Genomic DNA, 24,795 nt, shown 5'->3' on the forward strand with positions numbered 1-24,795 from the left:
CACCAGGTCCCAGCAGTATGATCTCTTGAGTCCCCAATTCTAGTGATACACAGAAGCTGCTGATGGATTAGCTATCTATTGAAAGTGTCTTTGCATGCACTGGAAAGTTAATGAGGGTAGCAATGATATTTTAAATCCTACACTGTAGAGAAATCCAACCCAATATAAATTCTTGTTATAAGCAGTTTAGTTTTAAGACATCAGAATAGAATTTGCACTTTTCATCTTCTGAACAAGTGTAAACAACAGAATACTGACTGGAATACGAGTACATTAGCTAAGGTAGATTAAGGACCTAAATAATTATATTAATATATTATTTTAAAAAGCAATGTTTTAGCAAAATATCTGTAAGATTATAATTTAATCTTTGTTCATACTTATGCATTTTATGAAAGTGGAACTGAAGTGGTATTTTACAACTTCTATAAATGTTGAATACTCTACTAAGGAGACTAGTTAAAAACTCATTACAGCATGTCGTGGTAGTGTCTACTGAGCAGTGTTTTTGTTACTGTTCTACACAGCTAGTTTTGAGAGTTTGGTGTAATCCTGATTAAGCAAAGAAGCTCCAAATCAGATTATACTTCTGGTGGCAATTGGATGGAACAGTTACCATCTGGGAACATAGTATTTCCACTGGAAAAAGAAAAAAAAAATTCCACATTCCATGGTATAGCTAAGATACAGTAAAACATAATCCTCCTGTCTCTTCCTGAACTATATTCACACACATTAATAATCATTGCCCTTTTTCCAACATGTAGAAATAAAGAATGCCTCATGGATGACAAAACTCCTTCAGACTGTAATGTTTTACTAACTCTTGCTAAAGAAACTGTGGAACTATTTTCATTGTGTTATCATCCTGATTAAGCAAAGAAGCTCCAAATCAGATTATACTTCTGGTGGCAATTGGATGGAACAGTTACCATCTGGGAACATAGTATTTCCACTGGAAAAAGAAAAAAAAAAATTCCACATTCCATGGTATAGCTAAGATACAGTTAAACATAATCCTCCTGTCTCTTCCTGAGCTATATTCACACACATTAATAATCATTGCCCTTTTTCCAACATGTAGAAATAAAGAATGCCTCATGGATGACAAAACTCCTTCAGACTGTAATGTTTTACTAACTCTTGCTAAAGAAACTGTGGAACTATTTTCATTGTGTTATCTGACCAGAGAAAAACATGGGAGAATATTTAGCACAAAGAGGATCAACTTGAGGAAGTGAATGAAGGAAAGCAAGAATTAGGGATAGCTAATAATTAGAGATAGCTAATAAATAGTCTCAGAAGGTGAGTGGTAGAAGCTCCATTTTTAACATATTAAAATTTTTTATCACTAAAGGATTTAGTTTGGATGATAAACCTACTCTGACAAGAAGGTAGATTAGATAACCTTCATTCCCCACCCTCATTTTTATTTTATGTGGCTTTGTGAGTCTCTTGAGAAATATAAGTAAATAGAAAATTATACAAATGAAATATTTAGAAGGTAAGCAGTGTTTTAACATCATATGAGAGGACTTGCTGGGTGAGGTGTTAGACATTCTGCTCTGAACAGTGGCTGCCTGTGCTGAACCTGGTCTGGTGATTCACATTAGCTGAGATTAGGCAAGTGGATTATGATGTTTTTCCTGGCTGAGCATACTTGGACTAAGACAAAGACAATCACATCTACAGTTTATAAATCTCTGAAAACAAGCAATACTCTCTTTTATTTACATAGGACTGGGGGTGAGTATGATAAAATTATATGCAGTGCTTACCAGCTCTATGGCATTGAAGGTATTCTTATGTATTTAGAATGAAGTGTTCCACTTAGTGTCTTTATAGAATTTAGCTTTGTGCATAAACATTGAATGAGTGATTTTGTTTATGAGAATGCAGGGAAAAGGATTAAGTTCTGATTTCTGTTTGATTTTCTTGGAGAATAAATTTCTCAATATTTTAGTTGCCAAAATATCTTAATAGACATCCTGTTTCATGTAATATCAGCTATTTCTTAATTTTAGAATAATATCATTTATGCATGAAAATTGATAGTATATTTATGATGATATTAAGCTATTACAGTATGGTGGCCTGTAGCATGAAAAAGTAACTTCTCCTATAAGTTGACTGTTCATTTTTGAAATGTTTTGCATTTGTAAAATGCAATTATAAGGTATCTGAAAGATGCATAAGCAATTTTTGCCATTAAAATTAATGCTAGAGACATGGTGTGCTGAACAAAGGTGTACCATCAATTTTGCTAAGGAAAACATTTTTCTTAGTTTTGTGAATTTAAATTCTTCTGTGTTTACACTGAAAATTGTCTTTTTTCTGTCTTGATATGTATATTCCTTCTTTGTCTTGGATTTCAGTTCTTCCACAGCATCAAGACTAAGTCTAATAATTATCTTTATGTAAAATATATTGTATTTCTCTTCCAAATGTTGATGCTTATGTAACTGAATGTTTTGCACAAGCCCAAGTATCTAGAACAGCTTCTGAGCGGCTAATTCCAAAGTGATTAATGTCAGTGGTCTCATGAGAAAATCTCACCTATTTTATCTCTTGTAAGAGTGAATAATCAAATCATACAGTTAGAGAGGAGCTGAGGAGCTGTGCCTGTTCATTTCTGCCTCTGGGGATTGTTGATAATAATACTTTTCCCCCAGAGATCCTGGACTGGACTATCAGACTCCAGTCTTGGCCAGTTGAAATGGAGTAACATGATGTTCAGTTCACTCAAGAACTTTACTGCTGTCATTGCTGCTTTCATTGGAGTAGAACATTTGCTCTGCAAAGAGAGTAGGAAAGTTTGTGTTGCAGCTAGCAGCAAAAATGCCCTTATAGATTTCCTCTAGGCATATCCAGCTAAGCAGAATGACACATGCAGCATAAAATGTCAAGTTCAAATTGAATCCCTAGTCTAAATCACCTGTCAGCCTCTCAATATAGAAGTATAGTGAAAATTTACTCAGCTAATGAGTAGATGTGTCAAAAAAGATGAGCAGCTGTAGCTCTCAGTGGTTTCAGTTGAAGTGGAGCTCCTCCCTCCTACAGGAAGTAAGCCATTTCAACAGCCATTGTGGACTGGGTTACATAAGTTGCTGCAGCCAACCTTGAAAATTTCTTCTTGCATATTCCTTAATTAATTTTTTTTTCTTTTTAATTTTTTAGGTTTTTAAAAATTTATTTATTTTGAACAGAATTGTGATTACGTAGATCAGTTTTGGAGTACAACATTCTAGTGCAGACCTGCTTGGCTATCTTTTAGTTTTAGCACCTAGATGAGTATATTTTGCAGCATAAATTATGTCTTAAAAGGATACATTTCTTCCTGTGTTCTGATCAGTGTTCAAAATAATCAACTCCTAGTTCAGGAAAAACAACTGAGCTGAATCAGTGTGTTATCGGAAAAGCTGTAAGAACACAGTAAGATAAAATCTTATCAAATCTGACTTTATTTGAACCTTCACTATCTTGAAACATAACTTTTTCTTATCAATTTCAGAACTGATATATGTAGTATTAAAATAATCAAAATACTGTTTTCCATAGCTTCATTATGAAAACGATATACTAGCCAGAGATTGTTCCTTTACTCAATATGGCAGTTATATCAAGGTGATATCATTAAAGAATTGAATTTATATTACTTTGATGATAAATGTTTGCTGAGACTGCTATGTAGCTTTTCAGTAAAACTCTACTAAAACTGTTTCCTTGTGGCTAATTAGTTGACAGTTTTTAGCCTGTGTTCCAGTCAAGGCAAGCCAGCCATTAAGTTATTTTGTCACTTAAAGGGTTGTCATTATAGTATCTGTATTTAGATTGGATTAAAATGGAAAGATTGTTGTAGTGGTGCTCTATTTGCAAGCATGAAGACTATCTATATGGTTATCAGAAATAATTTGTTTTTATAAGACCAGTATTTAAATGTTCTCACTTCAAGGCTACTTCTCCTGAAGAATACCTGAATTTTTTGTGTCTTTTTGAGGGACTTAAAGACTTTTCTTTTACTAAAAACTCCTTATTTTGTCAGTAGCTTTTTTTCCTTCAGTATAAATGTGATCATTGTAGTAGATAGGTATCGTGAGATATAAATCTTAAAATAGAAAAGCAAATGATCTGTCAATTTATGATGCAACTTCACTTCAACACATTTTTTGAGCCTTATTGTGGTATAGTTTACAGTGCAGTAAATTGGGAGATGTTTCTCTGACTCCAATGGTTTTGCCTTGGTATGAAACTAGAACATAAGATCAGAATGAATTGCATTGTCTTTCAGTTTAGCTACTTTGGACTAAAAAAGGCTCGTACCAAAGCACGAATTGCTCCCTCCTAGTAAGGACTTTTCTTAAATATCTTAAATGTTAAATGTCATTAGCTTCATCCTCAAGGAAGGGTGGACTGACAAACCACCTCCTTCTAAGAAAGGTCTCTTGTACCAAAATTATAACTGATTCGAAATGACATTGGAGGGTTTTGGGAATATTTGCAAGTAGAGGTATGCTGACTTAATCTGACAGTATTGGAGTCTTTGTGGAATTTAGTGATAACAGCTTGAATCCATTTAAATCCAATGATTTTTGGCACAACGTGCTGCTGTTGGTTTCTTATAAATCCTCTTTCTGCACCTTTCAAAATGTAGATCATATTTTTACTAGTCATAAGAAAAGTTTAACATCCTTCTCCTCTTTCTTCCAGATTGCTGTCAAAATGAGTGAAACACCTTCAAGTAGTTACTCAGTGAATCATCCAAACTCATCTGAGAGTGAACAGAGTTTATCCACACGCCATTTCAATGTTACTGAACCTGTTGTGGCAAAACGGATTTGTTTCTATAAAAGTGGAGATCCCCAGTTTAATGGAATCAAAATGGTAGTTAATAGCAGGTCTTACAAGACATTTGATGCCTTGCTGGATAGTTTATCCAAACGGGTCCCGTTACCTTTTGGAGTTAGGAATATTAGTACACCAAGAGGGAGACACAGCATCACCAGTCTGGAGGATCTTGAAGATGGAAAATCCTATATTTGTTCCCATCAGAGGAAAATGAAGCCCATCAACCTGGAACAGGCCAGCAAAAAGCCACTGCCCTGGCAGATCAGCAGGCCTGTCAGCGCTCGTCGTCGAGCTGTGCAATTAGCAAGGCAGAATGAAGATGGGTTTGGCCATCGAGAAAGCAGGATAACAACTCCCAAAAAGATGCTTGTTTTCAAAAATGGAGACGTGAGACTTAGGCGCACCATAGTTTTGGGAAAGAAAAATACACAAACATTTGAGGCCTTTCTGGATTATATGAGTGAGTTAATGCAATATCCAGTTGCGAAAATCTATACCACTGATGGCAGAAAGGTGAGAATATGGATGTGTACTGCCTTTTAAAAAAATAATTTCTCCTAGATTATTTTAAATTAAATAAAAATTGTATCTTTTATAAGCTTGTAACATGGTCCTGATGTATGATCTGATGTTCTAAATTTCATCTGTCTACTTTCTATGCTTTTTCCCCCTTCAGAAGGACTACTAGCTTGGAGGAAATATACTGGAGTCTTGGGAGCAGAGAGAAGCTAGTGAGGACACATTTCATTTTAAGCAAAATAAAAACCCCACTTTCATTTCTCTTACTCAGGCCTCTTTCAGGCATGCTTCTAATTCTATACTTTTACCCATTTACTAAAAAACTTCCTTTAGTCTTAATGTTGTTTATCTGGGACTTTTATGTCTTAGAACATGACAAAGAGCATCTAATGGCCACACATATTTTTAGCATTGCACAAGTACAGAGTGGTTTGCCATTAATGACTTGGAACTCTCTCACCTGATTGCCTATTACAGTTTTCAAACCATGGACCAGGTTCTGTACCTCTAAACTCAGATGGTGCAGCACTAATAATCCAGATTTTAATCTCACATAGTATTTTTATAATTTTAACTCAGTGTTTTTTCTGTCTGTTGTTTAACTACAGAAAAACATTGATGGTTACTTTTAACAGGTATCTAGAAAGAGAATTCTATGCAGAACTCCAAGAGCTCAAGGGAAATCTTCTGTTTGCGCTCTACTTATTGAAATTGTGTATTGGGTTGGGAAACTGACCATATTACCTACTAGTTAGTGAAGTTTGTAAGCATTATCTTGCAATGTATTTTTGGAACATTCAAAACTGTCAGACAAGGCTTCTGAGCACCTTGATCCAGTCAGATCTGCTTTGAGTAGAGGGTTAGACTACATGACCTCCGGAGGTCTTTTCCAAAGTATAACGCTCTGTGATTGTGTCCTATTCCATTGTGGAAGTACGAGTCAACTGCTTGTGCTGTATTCTGAATTTTTCCTCCAAGTATGTCTTCATATGTATACCTACCTCCAAATGCATATTCATATTTCATGCCTATGAACTGTCACTGTGCAATGATGAAACAAAATTACATGTACAAACACTTAAATTTTAAGAAAATTTTCATCTGGATCCAAGTTCCTTCTTGAAGTAATTATCCAATATATTTATATAACAAGATATATCCTCACAGAAATAGGAATTGCCTTATAGGAATTGAAAAATTAATTCCGTTTTGTGATACATATTTAATAGTTTGCTACAAATGAATGTAGAGACTAAGAAGTGAAGATATTAAAGCTTGAAAAGGATAAACCTCTTACATTATTTTTTGGTGGTTACTAAGGTAGAGAATTTAATGTTACTTTTTTTTCCAGGTTCCTAATCTTCAGGCCCTGATATTGTGCCCTGGAGCTGTAGTTGCAGCGGGGAGAGAGCCTTTTAAACCAAGCAATTATGAATCTCTTGAGTATTTGCGGCCAGCTAAATTGCTTGGAATTGGAAATCGTGTGTACCCAAAAGCAAATGCCAAGTCAGAAAGTGAAAAGAGTAAGTTCTTTGAATTCATTAGTATTTTATTAATTTGTTTATCTCTCTCAGCTTAAGACATAAACAGTGACAATCTTACTAGGATCAAGGATATTCAGAAAGGCCAGTTGAAACTGTTTATATCTGCTGTGACTCCTCTATTAGCTTATGAAAGATCAAAGTGAAAGGGTTCATTTTCTTTCTAAAATGCAAGTTTCTGCTAAGTACTCAGCTAGTACAGCTTATTTTGTTTCCGACAGACTTACTTAGAACATGGATGCAAACCTATGGGTATATTTTATTTTAATTCATTTGGTTTCCATTGTTACTAATTTTTTGGTGTCAGAATTAATAACAGCAGTGCTAAAAACTCCCTCAGACTACTTCAGGCTCTGACTGAATTGCTTGGGCAAAATTTTGTTCAGTTTTCAGAACTTAACAAGTGCAGGTTTCTCTTGTCTCATGCTCCACATAAATAAGAAAACTAGTACAGCATCAATCCACTCAAAAAGTCATCATGTTTTTGAAGTTGCTTTTGCCTAAACAGAGTGTTGTCCATTCCTACATGCTCATGGCTGTTATACACATTTTTTGAATAAGTTCGGGAAAAGATACACAAATATGTACTTTCCCTTTGATTACTCACAGAGTTGTGGCACTGATAAGGTCAGGAAGAGGGTGAAGTGGCCAGTGGATGATCAAGAACATGAGGAGCTCTTGGAGAGAAGCTAGGCTAGATGAATAGCCTGAGGTTGAGGGAAATGAAATCCTGTAGTACCAGAGCTTTAAGTCCTGTGGGAATTCTTGACATTACAGCATCCTGTAGGGCTGAGGTACTGTCTACAGGAACTTTATTAACCCAGAGGTGCTCTGTACTCTTGCTACAGCTTCATGCTGTAGTGCAGAACCCAGGGAACACTGTAATTTTTGCTGTACTGGGACTTTCCACAGTAACCCTGACAGTGTTGTGGAGTACATTAATATATAAGACATTTGATTTCCATTTGCTTGAGGGAGTTCCATTCACATTCCTTGCACTTTATTATCTCCCCACCAAGCTATTAATTTTAGTTTTTTTCAGCCTTCATGTACTTTGATTTGCACAGCTTGAGACCTTATGCTGTTTGCACAGCATAACTAATGAGTCAAGAGAGAATGAGTAAAAACATTTTGAGAATGAAAGTTCTGCAGAAACAAAAATCCTACCCAGATTTTGCTTTGAGACAGAATGAGCCTTGCAACTGTAGAAAACCTCAGTTGCTGAATCTGATTATCTCCCATTTCTAATTATTAGTTAACATCAATTACAGAATGAGGGAGGAAAACCCAACCCTCTTTTTGTCTTTAATCTGAGAATTTCAAAAATATCAGGTGTAGGAGATATCATTGATGATATGAAAGCACGGAAAATGAAATTTCAGGATTTTTGTTTCAATTCCATTTCCTGAGACAGAGAAGCAGAAGTTCTGGTCTGTGTTAGAGGAATTAGTGCAACATTTGTTTCTTACTCAGTTCATGGTAAAGCATATGCTTGAGAAACTTGCAAGGCAGTTTGCCTGAAGTTATAGGCATATATCTATAATGGTAATATATTACTGTAAAAGTCTTGATGTGAGACCACTTAAACAAACAAACAAAAAAAGCTTAAATTCAAGAAATGTAGGTAAGTTAATATTACATGTGTTAAAACTCTTTTTGCAAGTGAAACCTGTCTATTAAATGGTGGATCATATATATTTAGATATCAGTGGCAGTTTTGCAAACCTTTGTGTGGATTTACCCGCACTGTTTCCCTTGTACATGCAGAAGACCTTGGAAGACAGCAAAACTTATTCTTATCTCATGGTTTTTAGCTCTCATCTCTTCAGCAGCAACTGTGAGAGAGAAATGAGATAAAATTTTTTAAAAGACCCAAGTTATTGCAGAGTTATCAAAACATATTGTGGGAATATACATTGTGTATGCTAACACATTTTGGGCCACATTCAAAATTCACTGAAGTCTAGAAGTATTCTCATTGGCTTTGCTGAGTTTGCACCATTATCTACAGTACAGATACCTACCTGTGTTTCAGAATATCATGATTTAAGTTCAGATTTTACAAGGAGTTCAAGGACTTCAATGTTTACTTCCTTATAGAGGGCCAGTTGAGAGGACTGGATATGAGCCATTTCCTCACGTGTCAGTGACAGTAATGTCATGTGTCAGTGACATTACAAAGAGTAGTTACTCATGTACTATAGATTGTTAGATTAAGCCCAAGGAGATATATGTTCACCTTGACCGACACATTTTAGAATTAACTGTAAGAACTAATAGAAAATGATATATTAATGATCACTAAAGCATGAAGAGGAAGTAAAGCTGGAAGCTTGCAGCCCAAACAAGTGAGGGCCTATGAGTCCATTGAAAAGCTCAAGGAAATCTCAGCTCTCAATTAAGTATAAAATGAGATCATCTAGTACTTTTTTAGGCTTTGGAGCTTCAAATAAGACCATAGTTCTGGCATTAGAAAGAACTTATTTTAAAATGAGATTAAGTGGACAAGTATTTAAATGCTTAATTCTTTATTAAGACTTTCTTATATTTCTCTCTCTAAAAACTTAGATGAACAGCAAGATTAACCATGGTTTTTTTCCGTACTTTCTATTGCAAAATAAATAAAAAAATAAAGTCTGTAAGAGTAACACACTTCATTAACATCTTTAATACTAATTTTTCTCCTTTTTTCTTTTATCTTCCTTTGTTGCCTGTCTGCTGTCTCATCATCTGGATCCTTATCCATGGTATTTGTCTGCTCTACTTTCTACCTACTGAATCTGTGTTCCTTCAATGTAATTACTGGTAGTGAGAGCTGAAAGGGACTCTAGCTCAAGATCTCAGATATTCTCAGTTTCTTCTGATAAAGGATCCAGCAATGATAACAACTCAAATGATAACAACTCAAATGATAACAACTCAGATTCTTCCTATGTTCTTGACAGTCATAATGGGATAGAAGGAAATCGGTCAGTTATTGGTGAAGACTTATCTGTGGCACAGTATCAAGATGACATTGAGAAATCTGTTCACGTTAATCAAGATGGCAGTATCACAGTGGAAATGAAAGTTCGATTCAAAATTAAAGAGGAAGAAACCATTAAGTGGACAACCACCGTAAGTCGTGCTGGCCTTTCTGATGACAAAAATATCTCCATTTGCGATTCTTCTGCAATGAACGTGGAAGACTGCTCATCCAATGTAAAGGCATCAGACTGTATAAACCCAAAAGACGCTCTATTTTTGAAGAGCTACAATAAAGAAGAGGAAGACTTGTTGCAGCAATCCAATGAGGAAGTGTCAGACAAAGAATCAGAGTCTGATTTGAAAACTGCTGATTGTAATGTCTCTGAGAAGAACAATTCTGCAGATTTCGATGTACGCAATGTACCTGAGGAAGATATCAGGCCTCGTTTTTATAGGCCTCCCACCCCTGGGCCAAGGCGTGTTAGACAAAAGAAAGCAGTAGTTGAAAGTGTCACCTTGGTATCTGAGAAAGAGGTTCAAGAGAAGACAATAGGACAGTTTTCCTACAGTGAGGAAATAGAGAATGGAGAAAAGACATCTGAATATTGCATGGTAGCTCACTCAAGCAGAAAAAAATCAAGTGTCAGCAATCCAAAGTTTAATGAGGTGAGCGACAATGGTTTATTAAAGCTTTCTTCAGAAAACATAAAAGAAGAAATGCTTTTTAAAGTAAGCCACAAAAGTAGTGAGTTAGTAGAAACCACAAATAGGAAGACATTAGAACTGCCTGATGAGAATGAATTAGTACAGAATATACTGGAGAAATCAGCTGTGGGACAAGGTGCATATAGTAGTTTGGTATCAACCTCCAAAGCTAACAGCAATGGTTTCATACTATCATCAAAAACTTACCAGACAGCCAGGCCAGGCACAGCAGATCACATCCATAAGTCACGTGATATTAAACAAATAAAAAGATCAGTGAGTTCTTTCATTACATATTCAGAATTATGTCAGTCAAAAGAAGAAATAAAATGCCAAGCTGCTGATTTAATAACTATTTCTCAAGATTCAGTGCATTCAGCCTGTGGTGGACATAGCCAGATGAAGATGATGGCACCTCCAGGTAGTAAGGGTCCTACTGAGAAAGTAAATCCAACAACTGGATTCTTTCCTACTGTTTCTGAAAGTGAGACTCAAATCAGTGCCAGGACTGAATCTGTGATGAAAACACTCATTGAAAACAGCCAATCTGCATCATCCCTCACCAAAAAGAAGAAGAAGAAAAGAAAATCATCTAGCTTTCTAGAGCAAGGTACATATGAATATCAAAAGCATCAGGACATTTCAGGGATAATTAAAAGTGAAGGATTGCATATCACACAGGATTCCACAATAGAGGCTATGGATAAATATTCTGAAATGTCTCAGAAAGAAGGAACTGAATATTTTGTAAAAAACAATGATGGTTTGGCCAATTCTGAAAAAAGCATGTGTCCTGAAGATGAGTTCTATCACCAGGATTCAGTGGAACAAAATGGGTTATCATCATCTAATAAAAAAAAAAGAAGTAATAACAAGAAGTTGGCCAAGGTAAAATTGAACTCAGGGAAAAAAAGTAGTATAGTTTCATCTGCAAAGAGTGAAGATGGTCTAATGACAGCTGATTCAAACAATGAATCTGAACTCAGTCAAGATACACTTAGTATTGAGAAAGAAGGCACACATCTTATAAGCGGTTCTTTCGAACAGACACCTCACTCATCAGTGACTTCAAAGCCATCGTCAGAAGTGCCAAAGAATCTTAGCTTTGAAAAAGAAAAGAATAATTTGGAACATTTGTCATCAAAGAAAGAGAAAAAGCAAAAGGCAATGAAGAAAAATCGAAGTAAAGGTGTAGATAAGAGAAATATGTCAGAGAGTGCCATTACACTAGAAGCTCTAAGCCAGGAGGGTTTTCAAGGGGAGGTTGTTGGACATTTGCATGAAAACTATGTCCAGACTTGGCTGAAAAACTCATTATCAAATTCTGTCTTACCCCCAATAAAGAAAAAAGAAGGGACTGTAGAGAATAACAATGCCCATTCTTCTGCTAAAGAAAATACTGATGCTTCTGTAGAAAAAGAAGCTAGATTTATCACAAATAATGTGCATGTAACTGGAGAAAAACATCTACTTGAAGATAATCTAACAAAAAAACCATTAAAGCCTATTGGTAAATTGAGAATTTCAGAAGACTCAGCCAAGGATTCAGATGAAAGACAAACTGGCTCTTGGATTCATTCTAATACATCTATAGTAGAAGAAGCCAAATATTTACTAAAGTCAGAATTTCATCAGGATGGTAAGCTACATTTGTTCCACGAAGCACATGACAATGATAAAAAGATGGCAGAAGTTGACTTCCAAATTACCAACCTATGTCACAGAAAAAAATCTGAAGTTGCTGTTCAAGCTGATTGCACAATTGTCAGTGAGAAAATTGGAACTGATGTTCAGAATAATTGCATGTCTAGCATGTTGCTGCATGAACTACAATCAACTTTGCTTGGTCTGCAGAAAGAACATAGTGGATGTATAGGAAAAGCTTGCAGCTTTTCAGATTTTTCTCCTTCAGCTTTTGGGTCTTCCTCCAATGCTCTCCTAGCCTGGCTACTTTTACTGAATCTGAGAGAGCGTTTGACTGGGACAATCACAGACAATATGCAAAAAAATGCCTGTAGCTGTTCTGAAATATTTACACAGATAAAATGTCTGAAACAAACTGCAGCTGTAGAACAAGCTGATGAGCTGAAGGCTGTCTTCTCACATCTCCAACAATCAACAGAAAATAAGTTCTTACACTTTAAGAAGGAACTTGAAAAGCAGGACTCCACTCATGAGAATATGACCATATCTGAAATTCCTAATGGTATACATTTGAATGAACATGAAGAATCAGTTGAGCCCTGTATTGCAATGGACAATGTCAATTCTGAAGAAACTCTAAAATTAACTGGGGAATCAGAAAGCTGTTTTGATATAGAGAAGGATCTTTGTAAAGAAACAGAGACTTCAGACATGATTGCTCCCAAAACACAACTAGATGGTCAATATGCCAATACTAATTCAAATACCTGTAGCCTTCCATCAGCTATAGAGACACCAGAAAGAAATGAAGAAATGCCTGATAGCCTATATGAAAAAATTCAAGATACATCATTCATTAATGAAGAGTCAGAATCTTCAGTAGATCCTAACTCCACAGTTCATAGTGTAACTTCTAATGATAACAATTTTATTTTAGATCAGGATACTTCTGAGTTAGAAGGTGAAAAAGAAATTGTGCATGTTACTGCTGATAGAAGTGAAGATGAGGATGTTGATCCAAAGTCATCAGATACTGACAAAACCCCAAAAAACCAACTTACACTAGATGCTGAAACCTCTGTAGAATATAATAATGAGGATTATTCTGTACAGGATGACAAGGAAGATGCAGAAATATCTGAGCAAACCTCTGAGAGGTTATCTACAGTCTCTCCCTTATCATTTCGCTATGAATCAAAGCAAATTACAGAATGCGACATGACCGAAGGAGAACAGACATTGCAAGTAGAAGAAGTGGAGAATAAAATGTGTTCTGACACTTCTCAATTAAAAAAATGCTTAAAAAGTCCTGCTACTTCAGACTGGTCAGATTATAGACCAGATACTGAAGAGAGTGATTATAACTTTAGAGCATCCAGTGACTTGACCAATGAAAGTGGGGAGGAAGCACTTGAAAAACATTATAATACTGGCTACGTAAAGAGAACTATTGAACGACTCTACGGCAAGACAGAAGCTTCATTTAAACCTGACTTTCATAAAGGATTTCCTTATATGTCAAAAGTATTTCAAATGGATACTGAAGGATTCCACTCTGCAGTGGGGGAAAAAATAATTTATTTTTCTCAAGAACCTATGTCTTGTTCTGCAGAGAAATTGTCACATTCTTCACTACCATCACAAGAATATCCAGTAAATGTAAACAAAGATGACAGTATATCAAGAAGAGGAAATACTCCTTTACCAACATCACAATCTACTCCTAACAGAGAAGAGACAAGTTATCCTAATGACTGTTTCAGGGAATCTCCAAATCAACATTGTCAACCTAGCATTCAGGCTAGTGAAGATGAAGGAATATTGATAGATAAAGGCAAATGGCTTCTGAAAGAAAATCATTTGATAAGAAGATCACCACCTGAACGGATTGGAATGTATGGTAATTTAGATACAACATCAGTTGAAACTAACAGTGATGAAGCTCCTTACTATCACTTTGGCAATCTGGATCAATACCCTGCCCTCGATGAGATTCCTTCTTCAGAACTTGAAGACATGGTAAAACCCCCTGAAAATTTTTGCAGCTACTTCAATATGCCTCATAATAGTGATTCAGACCCCTTTCAGGATGAGTTAAATACAAAAGGCAAACCTAGTCGCAATGGTAAGATCCTTCCTCTAGCAAACAAAGAAAAGACCAATCCATCAGCCATGGTAGGTTCTGCTTCCACACAGGCTGACACCAATTTTCCAGCTTTTTCATCTGTAGAATTTAGATTGCCTGATAACAAGGTGCATCCATTGGAAAAGCCTTTAAATGCTGTACCCATACAGTCTCAGCCAACTAATGTTAGTAATGTTGATAGAAGTGCTCTTCATGAAGAAGATTCTCTGGATAGACTCCATGCTATATGTGGCCAACATTGTCCAATACTGATGGCAACAGTAATACCAGTTAATGAGGAACAGAGAGGATATGCCTACCAAAAGGCATCTGATATTGAGAACCAGCTGGGTCCGTATTTGTTGGCCAAAAAGAGCGAACATTTGGAATGGTCAGGCCAAGACCTGACAGACAAAAATAATTATGTGACTTTGAAGAGTAACTCTATCAATAAGATAGCCAATAATATCTTTAATAGGTTTTATGCTGATAACACCTTAGATTTTATTAGTAACTTTGGAATACTTGCATCCTCAACTTTGAAAGACACAGATAATTCAGGAGAGTTACATATTACCGAGGATATGAATGTAAACCCCATGGATGCCAGAAATTGTCAAAATAATGTATCCAAACATACACCCAGTGATCTTATCACAGGCACAAATACTGAGTTACCCAATGGGAACACAAAAATATGTCATACCTTAAGAATAAATTTAATTTATATAGTTGGAGAAAAATTTTCTCCCATGTTGGCAGATCCAGCAGAAACCTGTCATTCTGAAACATTTCTGAAGTGTGACACTTCTTTAAATAGCATTGAACACAAAACCTCTGAAAATCTGAAAAACAAAAATGCCTTTCCTACAGAAGAGGAAGAAGACAAAGAAGAAGAAATTTGCTTTTGTACACTGAACAGTGGAAACAGTAAAGATGAGAAAGACTTCGAATAAAGATCTTGGAATTTCCATTATGTTAGATTAGTGAAAACATCTTCAGAAAAAAAAAAATCACATAATAAGCTGCTGAAAGGCACAAGCAATAAAACTCCCGGTGTGAATAACTTGATAAAAATGAGTCACAATTGTATATCACTGTTGAAATACAAATATTGATACATTTTTATGGGAACCACCATACAAAGAAAGTTGTTCTTCTAAGGCAATGATTTCTTCATTAGAAAGCAGTTTTTCCCTGAAATACCTGTTAAAAGGTAGTTATGTACCAATCACCTAATTTTAGGAAAATGACGGCTGCTTGTTTAAACAGAGAACTGAAATTTGAAATACCTGCCCAAGTTTTAATATAAGATTTCTATATTCCATGACATTTGAGAAGGAGCTTGAAAACTGTCTTTCAGTAGAAATACTTTTCCCAGAACATAATCAACTGATATGTTTAATTTGAAATGAAAATGAGGAAATACTATTCAAATGCTGTAATATAATAACAAGTAGGAAACAGAAGTCATTTTAATTTTATATAGATGTACATTATCAAATTGGTGTTTGAGATTTTAAGGCCAGCTGCAGAACACATATGTGAGTAAAGCGATTTTTCCACGTAGGATCATCCAGACGCCAAATAAAGTTGGCCTCTTTAACCCAGAGGACACTACAAAAGGGGCATATTTAGGAACTGAGAATGGAGGCTGCTTGTCAATGGACTTCCTGACTGCTCTTGCCATATTTCCTTCTGAGGCAGCACTACTACTACACTCTAAAAATTGTTCTACATACACTACAAGTTTTTTTGTGTGTTCTTACTTAACCTCTGTACTTTAAAGATTGTCTATGTGTTTTGGTGTTGTTTTGGGTTTCTTTTTGTGCTTTCTTTTGGGTTTTTTTTGTAAATATGTTTTATTTTGAGAATCCAAGGCATATGCAATATGTTCCAGGTTCTTTCAATCTGTTATTAGAGTTATTTTGGATACCTGTTTACAGCATTTTTTAAATACTGCATGCACATAGTAATCACTTATATATGGTTTGCAATTTTCAGTAAATGATGTAACACATGAAATTGGAAAATATTTAATATATATTGTGGTTAGGTCATGTTTCAGTTTTTGGTTAAATTTTAATTCCTGACACTGCATTGTACCTTGCTTCAATGTCAATGAAGTCAGAGATACACCTGAAAAAAGAAGGTGCAACTTTTCAGGGAGAGAATGAGAATTTTGCCATTCTGTACCCTTGAAGACTGTATCTAGAATAACTAGCATGTACACGCTGTGATAAGCCATGGGTCATGATCCTTTGATTATCCAGATTGGGGACCTAATAAAAGTCTGACACAAATAAGTCTTGGCCCAGAGGCTTTGATTGTGCCCGTGTGGGACAGAAGGCACGTGGAGGGGAAGTAGAAGTTGGATGTGAAGCAAAAGGGGTTTGTAGCACAAGTAGGAAACCTAGAAGCACTCTTCAGTTTTTAAAAGTCCAGTGGCTGATATATTTCCCCCTAACTAGCTGTTATGCTTCTGTTGTTTGAAGAGGTGTATTCTATGTAATAAACTAATGTTATAACTCTAAAGCAAAGTGTATTGTCTGATATATTTCACACCAAATAGCTGTGTGTTATTTCCTATGCTGGTCTTGTTTCTGATGTTTTTCTGTCCATCTCCACTTCTTTTGGTGTCCTCCTTCACATGTTTTAGAACTGCTCCAAGTGAAGATTCTTAATGGTATTTTTTCATCCCTTTACATGTCGATACAGAAATAAAACCTGTGTTTGGAAAATGCAACTGAGAATTACTAGAATCCATCTAAATGTCATATAGCATTCTGTGCTGTAAATAATGTCTAAATGTTAGGCAAATCAACAGCTATATATATCTCCATCACTCACAGTCTTTCTGTTGGGTTCACAGCACTCTGTGCGGCATTCACAGCATCTCAGTGTTTTCAGATCAAGGCTCAGGAACCTTTAATCAGATGCTTATTACTGAGTTACTGAAAGTTACTGAGCAAACCAAGCACTTGAAACATGAAATGTGAGGTACTCCCTTAGGTGAAAATTAGCAGAGACCACAGCAAGTGGTGAAATGAATATTAACTGAAAGACTCAGTTCTAATTTCTGTATGTTAACTCAAAGAGAAGGAATAAAATGGTCACCTCAGAGCAGGACAAAAGGTTGACAATGAGATGTACCATAGTGTCATACAGTTTATATATTCATCAACTGTACAGGGAAGATCACAAAATTGTGGAATCATTTAGGTTAGAAAAGACCTCTGAGTCCAACCATTAACCTAACATTACAAAGTCCACCATTAAACCATGTCCCCAGGTGTCATATCTACACATCTTTTAAATACCTCCCGGGATGGTGACTCAGCTGCTTCCCTGGACAGCCTCTTCCAATGCTTGACAAACCTTTCAGCGAAGAAATTTTTCCTGACATCCAATCTGAAATCCAATCTAAACCCTCCCTGGTGCAACTTGAAGCAAAGACAGAGTATATTAGGTGTCTGAGATGCACAGGTAAAATAAAATTGTTTTCATAGTTAAGACTGGAGAAGGCTGGATAGAGAACCTCACAATGCTAGAGCAACATACTGATTGACAGAGGCAAAAGAATCATGAGGAGTAATATGAGCTACTTTAATAGGATAGAAAAGAATTCAGCGAGCATTCAAGGGACTTATAGAGAGTATGCCATACATCTGGAAGGAATTCAGTATATGTCTTGCCATTATTAAAAATGAAACAATCAACATAACATACAGATCACAGTCCCAGGAACTCTCAGTTTATCTAGTTTAGCTGCTTGCTAGAAGGAAACTATACAATTAGGTAAGTAATTCCATTTGATTACTAAATCTCATTTTAAATCTTTTTCTCTGTAGTCATTACAGCTTCCACCAGATAGATGTTCTAGATCTTGAGTCCCACTTCTGATGTCTGTCTTGAATGTTTTCTAGTTTCTATCTTCAGCCTACTCATGGTTGGTTTATATACGTGTCCCAAAGCCATCACTGTAACTTACTTAGAGAAGTCTTTTTCCTCCTTCCTATCAACAAAATCAGACTTTTTCTCCTACATAAATATTTTCTCCATTTCCTCTAATCATCATGGTTGTAGTCTCTGAAATGCATAAGGCATATTTCTCTTAATTCTAAGGAGGTCAGAGGTAAATAAGACCATTAAATTGTTAAATGTATCACTATTAAACAAGTAACTTGATTTTTATAGTACTAGTGATATCAAATACCATTAATCTAATTGCAATGTTAATCCACTGTGAGAGCTATGGGGAATATTTAATACAATTTCCTTACCTTCTGTCACGGATTAACCCCAGTCAGAACTAAGCCCCACTCAGTTTCTTGGTTACTTCCCCAGCAGTGGGATTGGGGAGGGTAAAAGAGAGAAAACTCGTGTGTTGACATAAAGACAGTTTAAGAAATAAAGCAAAAGGTGCACACACAAGCAGAGCAAAACAAGGAATTCAATCATCAACTGATTTCAGCTGTGGGAAATACAGATTACAACAATTTTTGAGGAGGCTCACACTGCTCTGTTGATAGAAAATGTGTTTCTGTCTGTTACTTCTCTTCCTTAGATCTCACAGTTGTTATTTTTTACTTATACTTTCAGCTTAATATGTTCCAGCTGTGACAAATCTGGAATTGATCAAGTTTAACTTGTTGATAAGAGTATTCCTCAGTAATACCATTTCCCTTAATTCCATGCCTTTGGTACTTATCTTCCACTGAATGAATGGTTGGGGTTGGAAGGCGCCTTAAGACCCATCTAGTTCTAACCCCCCTGCCTTGGTCAGGGATACCTTCTGCTTAGACCAGCTTACTCAGAGCTCCACCCAACCAGGCCTTGAACACTTCCAGAGATGAGGCATCCACAACTTCTCTGGGCAACCTGTTCCAGTGCCTCACCACCCTCACAGTGAAGAATTTTTCCCTAATATCTAATCTAAACCTGTTCTCTTTCAGTTTAAAGCCATTCTCCCTTTTCCTGTCACTGCATGCTCTTATATATAGTCCCTCTCCATCTTTCCTGTAGGTTACCTGCAGTAACAGGAAGGCCACCTCAAAGCCTTCTCTTTTCCAAGCTGAATAAACCTGATTCTCAGCCTTTCCTCCTAGGAGAGGTGCTTCATCCCTCTCATCAGCTTCTTGGCCCCCTCTGGATTTTCTCCAACAGATCGAAGTCCTTCCTGTGCTGGTAAAACTTCAGTGGATTCCAAACAGGCTGTTAATCTGTGTAGCCGATCACACCTTCTCAGAGATACAGATTCTTTCTTAAACAGTTCTTTTTCAGCAGACCTAATTTGTTTTTAGAGTCCCTAATGTTTGAAGTGATGAGTGCCAAGGCTGTCATTGCACAGCACTGCATTGAGCAGAGCTGATATATCCTAGGTAAAGAGAACCCCGTATTTAATACAATTTAATACAATATTTCAAAACTGCATTTGAAAGGTGATCTAGGTTCATTCAAATTTGACTTGGTCATATAGGACATTTAGAGGAAAAGATATGAATGCAACCTGACATTTCTTGACATGCCCAAGATAGTAAACTCAACATTTGCCTGCTGTAATTCTGTGAAACACATACTTCTGTGTTCATTGACATGATATTATTCAGAATTTTGGTTACTGAAATGCGTTTTATTTAAGAATATGGAGTTTAAGTAATTCAGTGAGTCTTTTTATCTTTTGATAGCTAGGAAATGGAATGTGTCAGTCCTCACCAGTGATGTGCCATCTGCAGGAACAAGCTCAGAGGTTTATATTACATTGTATGGGGATCGTGGCAGTTCGGGTCCTATTTGGCTTGATGGAGAGAAGGGAAAATTATTTCAGAGAGGCAATGAAGACATCTTCACAGTAAGTAATATATATTCATTGTGTTGCCCTCTTGCTTCCTGCCAGATTGCATGACATTTCAAGCTCTATGTGATGAAAAGGCAGCTTTTTTGTACATTACACGTATTTAGAAATGAGAAACAGGACTTAAATGTAGAGCTAAATTTAGCATCCTTTCCCACTCACCTATCCAAGCTTATTTGATTCAACACGTTTATTGTCTGTTGAGGAAGAACTACTGTTTAATTTGCATTGTGCCCAAGAAAATACCAAGAAATATACAGCAATGGGTACTTGTTTGGTTTGCAAATTTGAAATGTTGTGGGGTATGCCCAGCCCCCACCCTGGAGGGAAGTCTGCTGAGATAAGGAGAGTGCTTAACCTCCCAGCAGGACTCCCTGGAAAGGCAGCCACTTTCAGTTACGGTGAGAAGACAAACCCAGAATCCTCTGGGAGACCCTATGCAGACCCTTTGTAACCCATTGACCCTTACTCTCTGACACCCACCCCCTGTATCCCTATAAAGCCAGCCCCCTGCCCCTGTGAGGGCAGAGAGATGCTTGTCCCTGGCCTCCCTTCGTTGAGTGCAGACTAATAAAGCTGCCTCGTGTGGAACAGCCACACGAGCCTCTCGTCTCTCTCTCCCTGGTCTGGCCTGGAGGCAGCCCTGCAGAGCTGAGCTGAAATCACGAGCTGACAATCACTAAAGAGCTGACAGTCTCTGCACAGGCCCTCCTAGCCAGCAGGCCCCGGGAAGACGATCCTCCACGGGACCACCTCTCTGGACCGGTCACAGCTTCCTCAGTCAGAGCTACTGACCCCACACCAGCTGCATTAATGGGACTACAGTATTAAAAATTAAATGAAGAAGTGAAGAACTAGGATATGGGGTAAAATTTTAACTTTGTTAAATACCTGCTGCTTTATTGAAATAGTGGCAAATTTTATACCTGTGGTAAATCTGTCAGAAATTGCTTCTGCTTCCAGTTACACAAAACAAATTCTTCCTCCATCAGTCTTGTAATGTGGTGATTTAGGTGAGCCAGAATAGGTCTTTTATTACAATCTGCATAGCTTCAGTGTTTGTATAGGATTGTCAAGGGTTGTCTATGGGTGTCTACTGTAGGGCCATATGACAAACAGGTGCTTCCATTATTAGTACTCAGCATAGCAACTCCCCTTCTGAGAAAAGGTGTTTGATGGCAGCATTGATGAAGGGCTCACCTTTTCTAAAATAACCCTGTAGATGTTTGGGATGCAGGAAGTGCAGCTCTTATCCCTTTTCAGCCTATGGAATTTCTCAAAAATTCCAGCACCAGTGATGCAGAATGTCATTCTCCATCTGTGATATCAAAACCATTCAGATTGAAAGGAGTGGATAAAAAAAGTAAGCTGGTCTTAACAGATGAAAAGACCCTCTTCACCATTGATGTTGTTGGCTGTTTCCTGTTGCCATTTTTGCAATTAATTTCATCTGCAATGACTTTTAAATACAAAATATGGAGGACAGTCCCATTGTTTGGGATCTAGGGTTCCCCTGTTAGGCAAGTATCCATAGCACTGAATACAGTTAAGGAGAACCTACTCTGAAATTTATAAAAAGAGAAAAGACTTTCTGAGTGCATTGTATGTGCACATAACTGTGGTCTGTCCTCGCTGCTCTATCTCTTTATTATTTATAACAGAGTTCAGGGAAATTCATGATACAGGGAACTCAGTTCACACCCATCTATACAACGTCAATGAAAGCACAAAAATTAATTCTATGGAAAACAACAGAAGGACAGAAAATCAAGCCTACATTTTAACAAAATAAATTATACAGTGAGAAGGGAAGACACTGATGGTGTACTTCCAGCTCCTTGAAGATAAGCTTTCTATTTCTATACTTAAGTTCATACTAGTTGTTTCAATAACCTTCACACAAAGTTATTCCCTCAGCGCCCTGTTATCTGTACTGGACATATTCATCCAGCCTGCCCAAGAGCTAATTTTTCAAATACAGCTTTTTAACTTGATTTAATTGAAATGATTTGTAAAAAGAAGCATCAAAGGTGAACACAATTGTTTCCAAAAAATTGTAAGGCATACACTCCTGGAGGGGTAGGGAGAAACTCAGAGGTGTGTGGGAGACAAAAATAATTTTGGAGCATGTCACTGGTATAGATGCTAAACTGAGATAGGTTTTAAGGTCAAGACACTTTTTCTTTTTAGTCATACATACGGTCTGTATTCGTCTCCCACTGAGGCAAATATTCAGTGGGGAATTACTACCGCAGCATCCTGAAGCTATTTAAATGGAATTGGTAGGCCAACGGGATTTTTTGAGGGTTGTCCTTTAGAAGACCCAAACGTCTAAGGATTATCTGAAGTAAAATAAGTTGGAAAGGCTTGTTTAAATGCCAGAATATTTAATTCCTCTAATCAAAAGTATACCTTACTGTTACTAAATTAATTTCTGTTGCATGTCTTTTCTTTTTAATAACTGTTCTTTGTTTCATTAGTTGTGTTTCTTTTACAGATCAATACTAGAAGCATAAGACATCTCTACAAAATATGTGTAGGACATACAAATGCAGGAAGCTCCCCTGCCTGGCACTGTGAAGAGGTAAAAGCAGCAAGAAAGAATTTTATCTGCCCAAAAGCTGTCACTGTGACAGTGGATTCAAAATATGAGTAAGAAAAAAATCCCTGGGATGATATTAGCCTCATCAAATGCTCTCACCTTCATTTAAGGGATTACTTATGAAGGAATGGTTTTGTGTGGAATTAAAGCAGCTTATGATGTCTGGATTGGCTGTTTGCAATTTAATACATCATGGTGCTTTAAAAATATGTGGCTGGGCAGCAAGGCAGACTGCTTAACTTAGTGCTATAGTCCGAGTCTTCTACAGTCTCTGTATGCTACAAAGTGCCTAGAGATTGTTTAAACCCACGAAGTCATTGAACTCAGTCTAGGTAAGTTCTCCCCAAATCTGTGGCTGATGCTGGGTCCCTATGCACGGCACCAGACTTACACTGAAAATGTTTCTAGTTCTGTGTCTCTGATAAGAAAAAGTCAATAAGAGGTTATTTTCCCTCTTTATGTAAAAAATATCTTGATGCAGGTTAAGCAAATATAATAAAACAAAGAGAATGAGCTAGTTCAATTTCAAGATTTGGTTGGGAAGCATAGTATATAGGTTTCTGGACTGGAAATTAAAAGATCTGACTTTTATCCTTAATGTCTGATGTGACATACTATGTGTGCCAATTATATGCTATGCATGCCTAAAACCCTTCCATCTTTGCGCCAGAGTTCCTTATCTTTCTGTTAAGAGACTGCAGTTCATGAAGAGCTTTAGGAGCTGCTGGCAAACTCAATGTTAAAATAGTATTTCATGGTATATATAGATCTATCTAATGCAAAGTGCCAACTAAAGTCAAATATTCATTGATCAGTGCTCAAACTCTGTGGCTGTTTGATGTTTTTTTTTATCTGGGACTGTGAATCAGAAGGAAATGTTAACTGAAGTTTAGGCAAGATCCTGTGAGTTCATACCTCTAGCCAGTTCATGTCTACACTGAAATACCATGTAGTATCACTCTAAGAGGTTTCATGATAGAATTATAGGGATTATACCTCTTTCAATTCAGGTGATGATTGCCTGCTTATAAATCCTAGGTATTAATTTTCCAGCTGTACTGAATTTTGGGGACAGACATTTAAATTGAGAGACTGAGGAAGTCTGACAAAAAAATAAAAGGAAAGAGAAAAGTGAAAAGTTGTTATTCCCCTTCTTTCCACCTAGGATATATTAACTGAAATCAACAGTGAAATTTTAAAAACCTCAACACTTCAGCATGTTCCATTAGTTATTTATTTATAAATTTTAATTGTCTCTTTATGGACTCTCAGTCAATCAGACACAGTTTTTAGGGTGTGATTCTTCAGCCAGGGTTATTCCTTCTTTGCAACTTTGGGCAGAAAGTCAAAGAAAAAAGAAAATACATTCAGCTGATCAAACCCTACAGGTAGTGTTTTTAATGGTTTAGAGACAAAGGAGTACAGCCATTGATTTCTAGACTTCACAGAAGAGAAACAACCTACAGACACTTAACTTGTTCCTTGGGAAGCTTACATTTTTTTCAGGAAGAATTAAAATTAAAAGAGAATGTTATACAACTGCAGAGCTTTTCTGGTAGTTAGGCACATCAGTCCTCCATTAGTGTCCCATGGTTTCTGTGCCTGTATCTGTACTGAGATGATATCAGACCAGGAAATAGCCAGGAAGGTGCTGCTTCACTAATCCAAGTTTCCCTTTCAGGTTTCATCAGCAGATGTTGACAGGCCGAGATGTGCCAGGTTTTTCAGACAAGATGAATCTTTGTCTTTAAAGTTTAATATTCAAGCAGCAAAAGAGATAAAAATGTTTCCAGTAATTCTGAGTTTGTTCAATATTCAAATTAAGGAGATTAGATTCTGCAAAGCACAGAGTGAAATTACAAGTAGGAGTGTCTTTCCTTCTCTCTGCCCATCCAAAATCTAGTGTAGATATGGGTATAAATTAGCATAATCAGGGACTATTAAAACATACAGCAGCCTCTGAAGTGCTTACTAAGGAATACTTTGAAGTGAT

General features: G+C 36.7%; 1 protein-coding gene and 1 long non-coding RNA gene across 2 annotated transcripts; both read left to right on the forward strand.

The window, feature by feature from the left end:
* The first annotated feature begins 1,658 nt into the window (after positions 1-1,658).
* RP1 (retinitis pigmentosa 1 (autosomal dominant)) lies at positions 1,659-16,881 on the forward strand. Its single transcript, XM_017727462.1, has 4 exons — positions 1,659-1,746; positions 4,708-5,358; positions 6,716-6,887; positions 9,715-16,881. The coding sequence occupies exons 2-4, from the start codon at positions 4,720-4,722 to the stop codon at positions 15,300-15,302; spliced, it is 6,399 nt and encodes a 2,132-aa protein (XP_017582951.1). The 5' UTR covers positions 1,659-1,746; positions 4,708-4,719; the 3' UTR covers positions 15,303-16,881.
* Positions 16,882-20,039: 3,158 nt separating this feature from the next.
* LOC108444966 lies at positions 20,040-22,967 on the forward strand. Its single transcript, XR_001859689.1, has 2 exons — positions 20,040-20,197; positions 22,698-22,967. It is a non-coding gene; the product is annotated as an uncharacterized LOC108444966 (long non-coding RNA).
* The last annotated feature ends 1,828 nt before the right edge of the window (positions 22,968-24,795 follow it).

This window comes from Corvus brachyrhynchos, unplaced genomic scaffold, assembly GCF_000691975.1.
Source record: "Corvus brachyrhynchos isolate BGI_N302 unplaced genomic scaffold, ASM69197v1 scaffold60, whole genome shotgun sequence".
NCBI classification, from domain to species: domain Eukaryota; kingdom Metazoa; phylum Chordata; class Aves; order Passeriformes; family Corvidae; genus Corvus; species Corvus brachyrhynchos.

Coding starts and splice junctions, on each gene's coding strand:
- RP1 (XM_017727462.1), top strand. CDS start 4,720: ATGAGTGAAACACCTTCAAGTAGTTACTCAGTGAATCATCCAAACTCA. Junction 5,359..6,715: donor ATACCACTGATGGCAGAAAG/GTGAGAATATGG, acceptor TTTTTTTTCCAG/GTTCCTAATCTTCAGGCCCT. Junction 6,888..9,714: donor CAAGTCAGAAAGTGAAAAGA/GTAAGTTCTTTG, acceptor AATTACTGGTAG/TGAGAGCTGAAAGGGACTCT.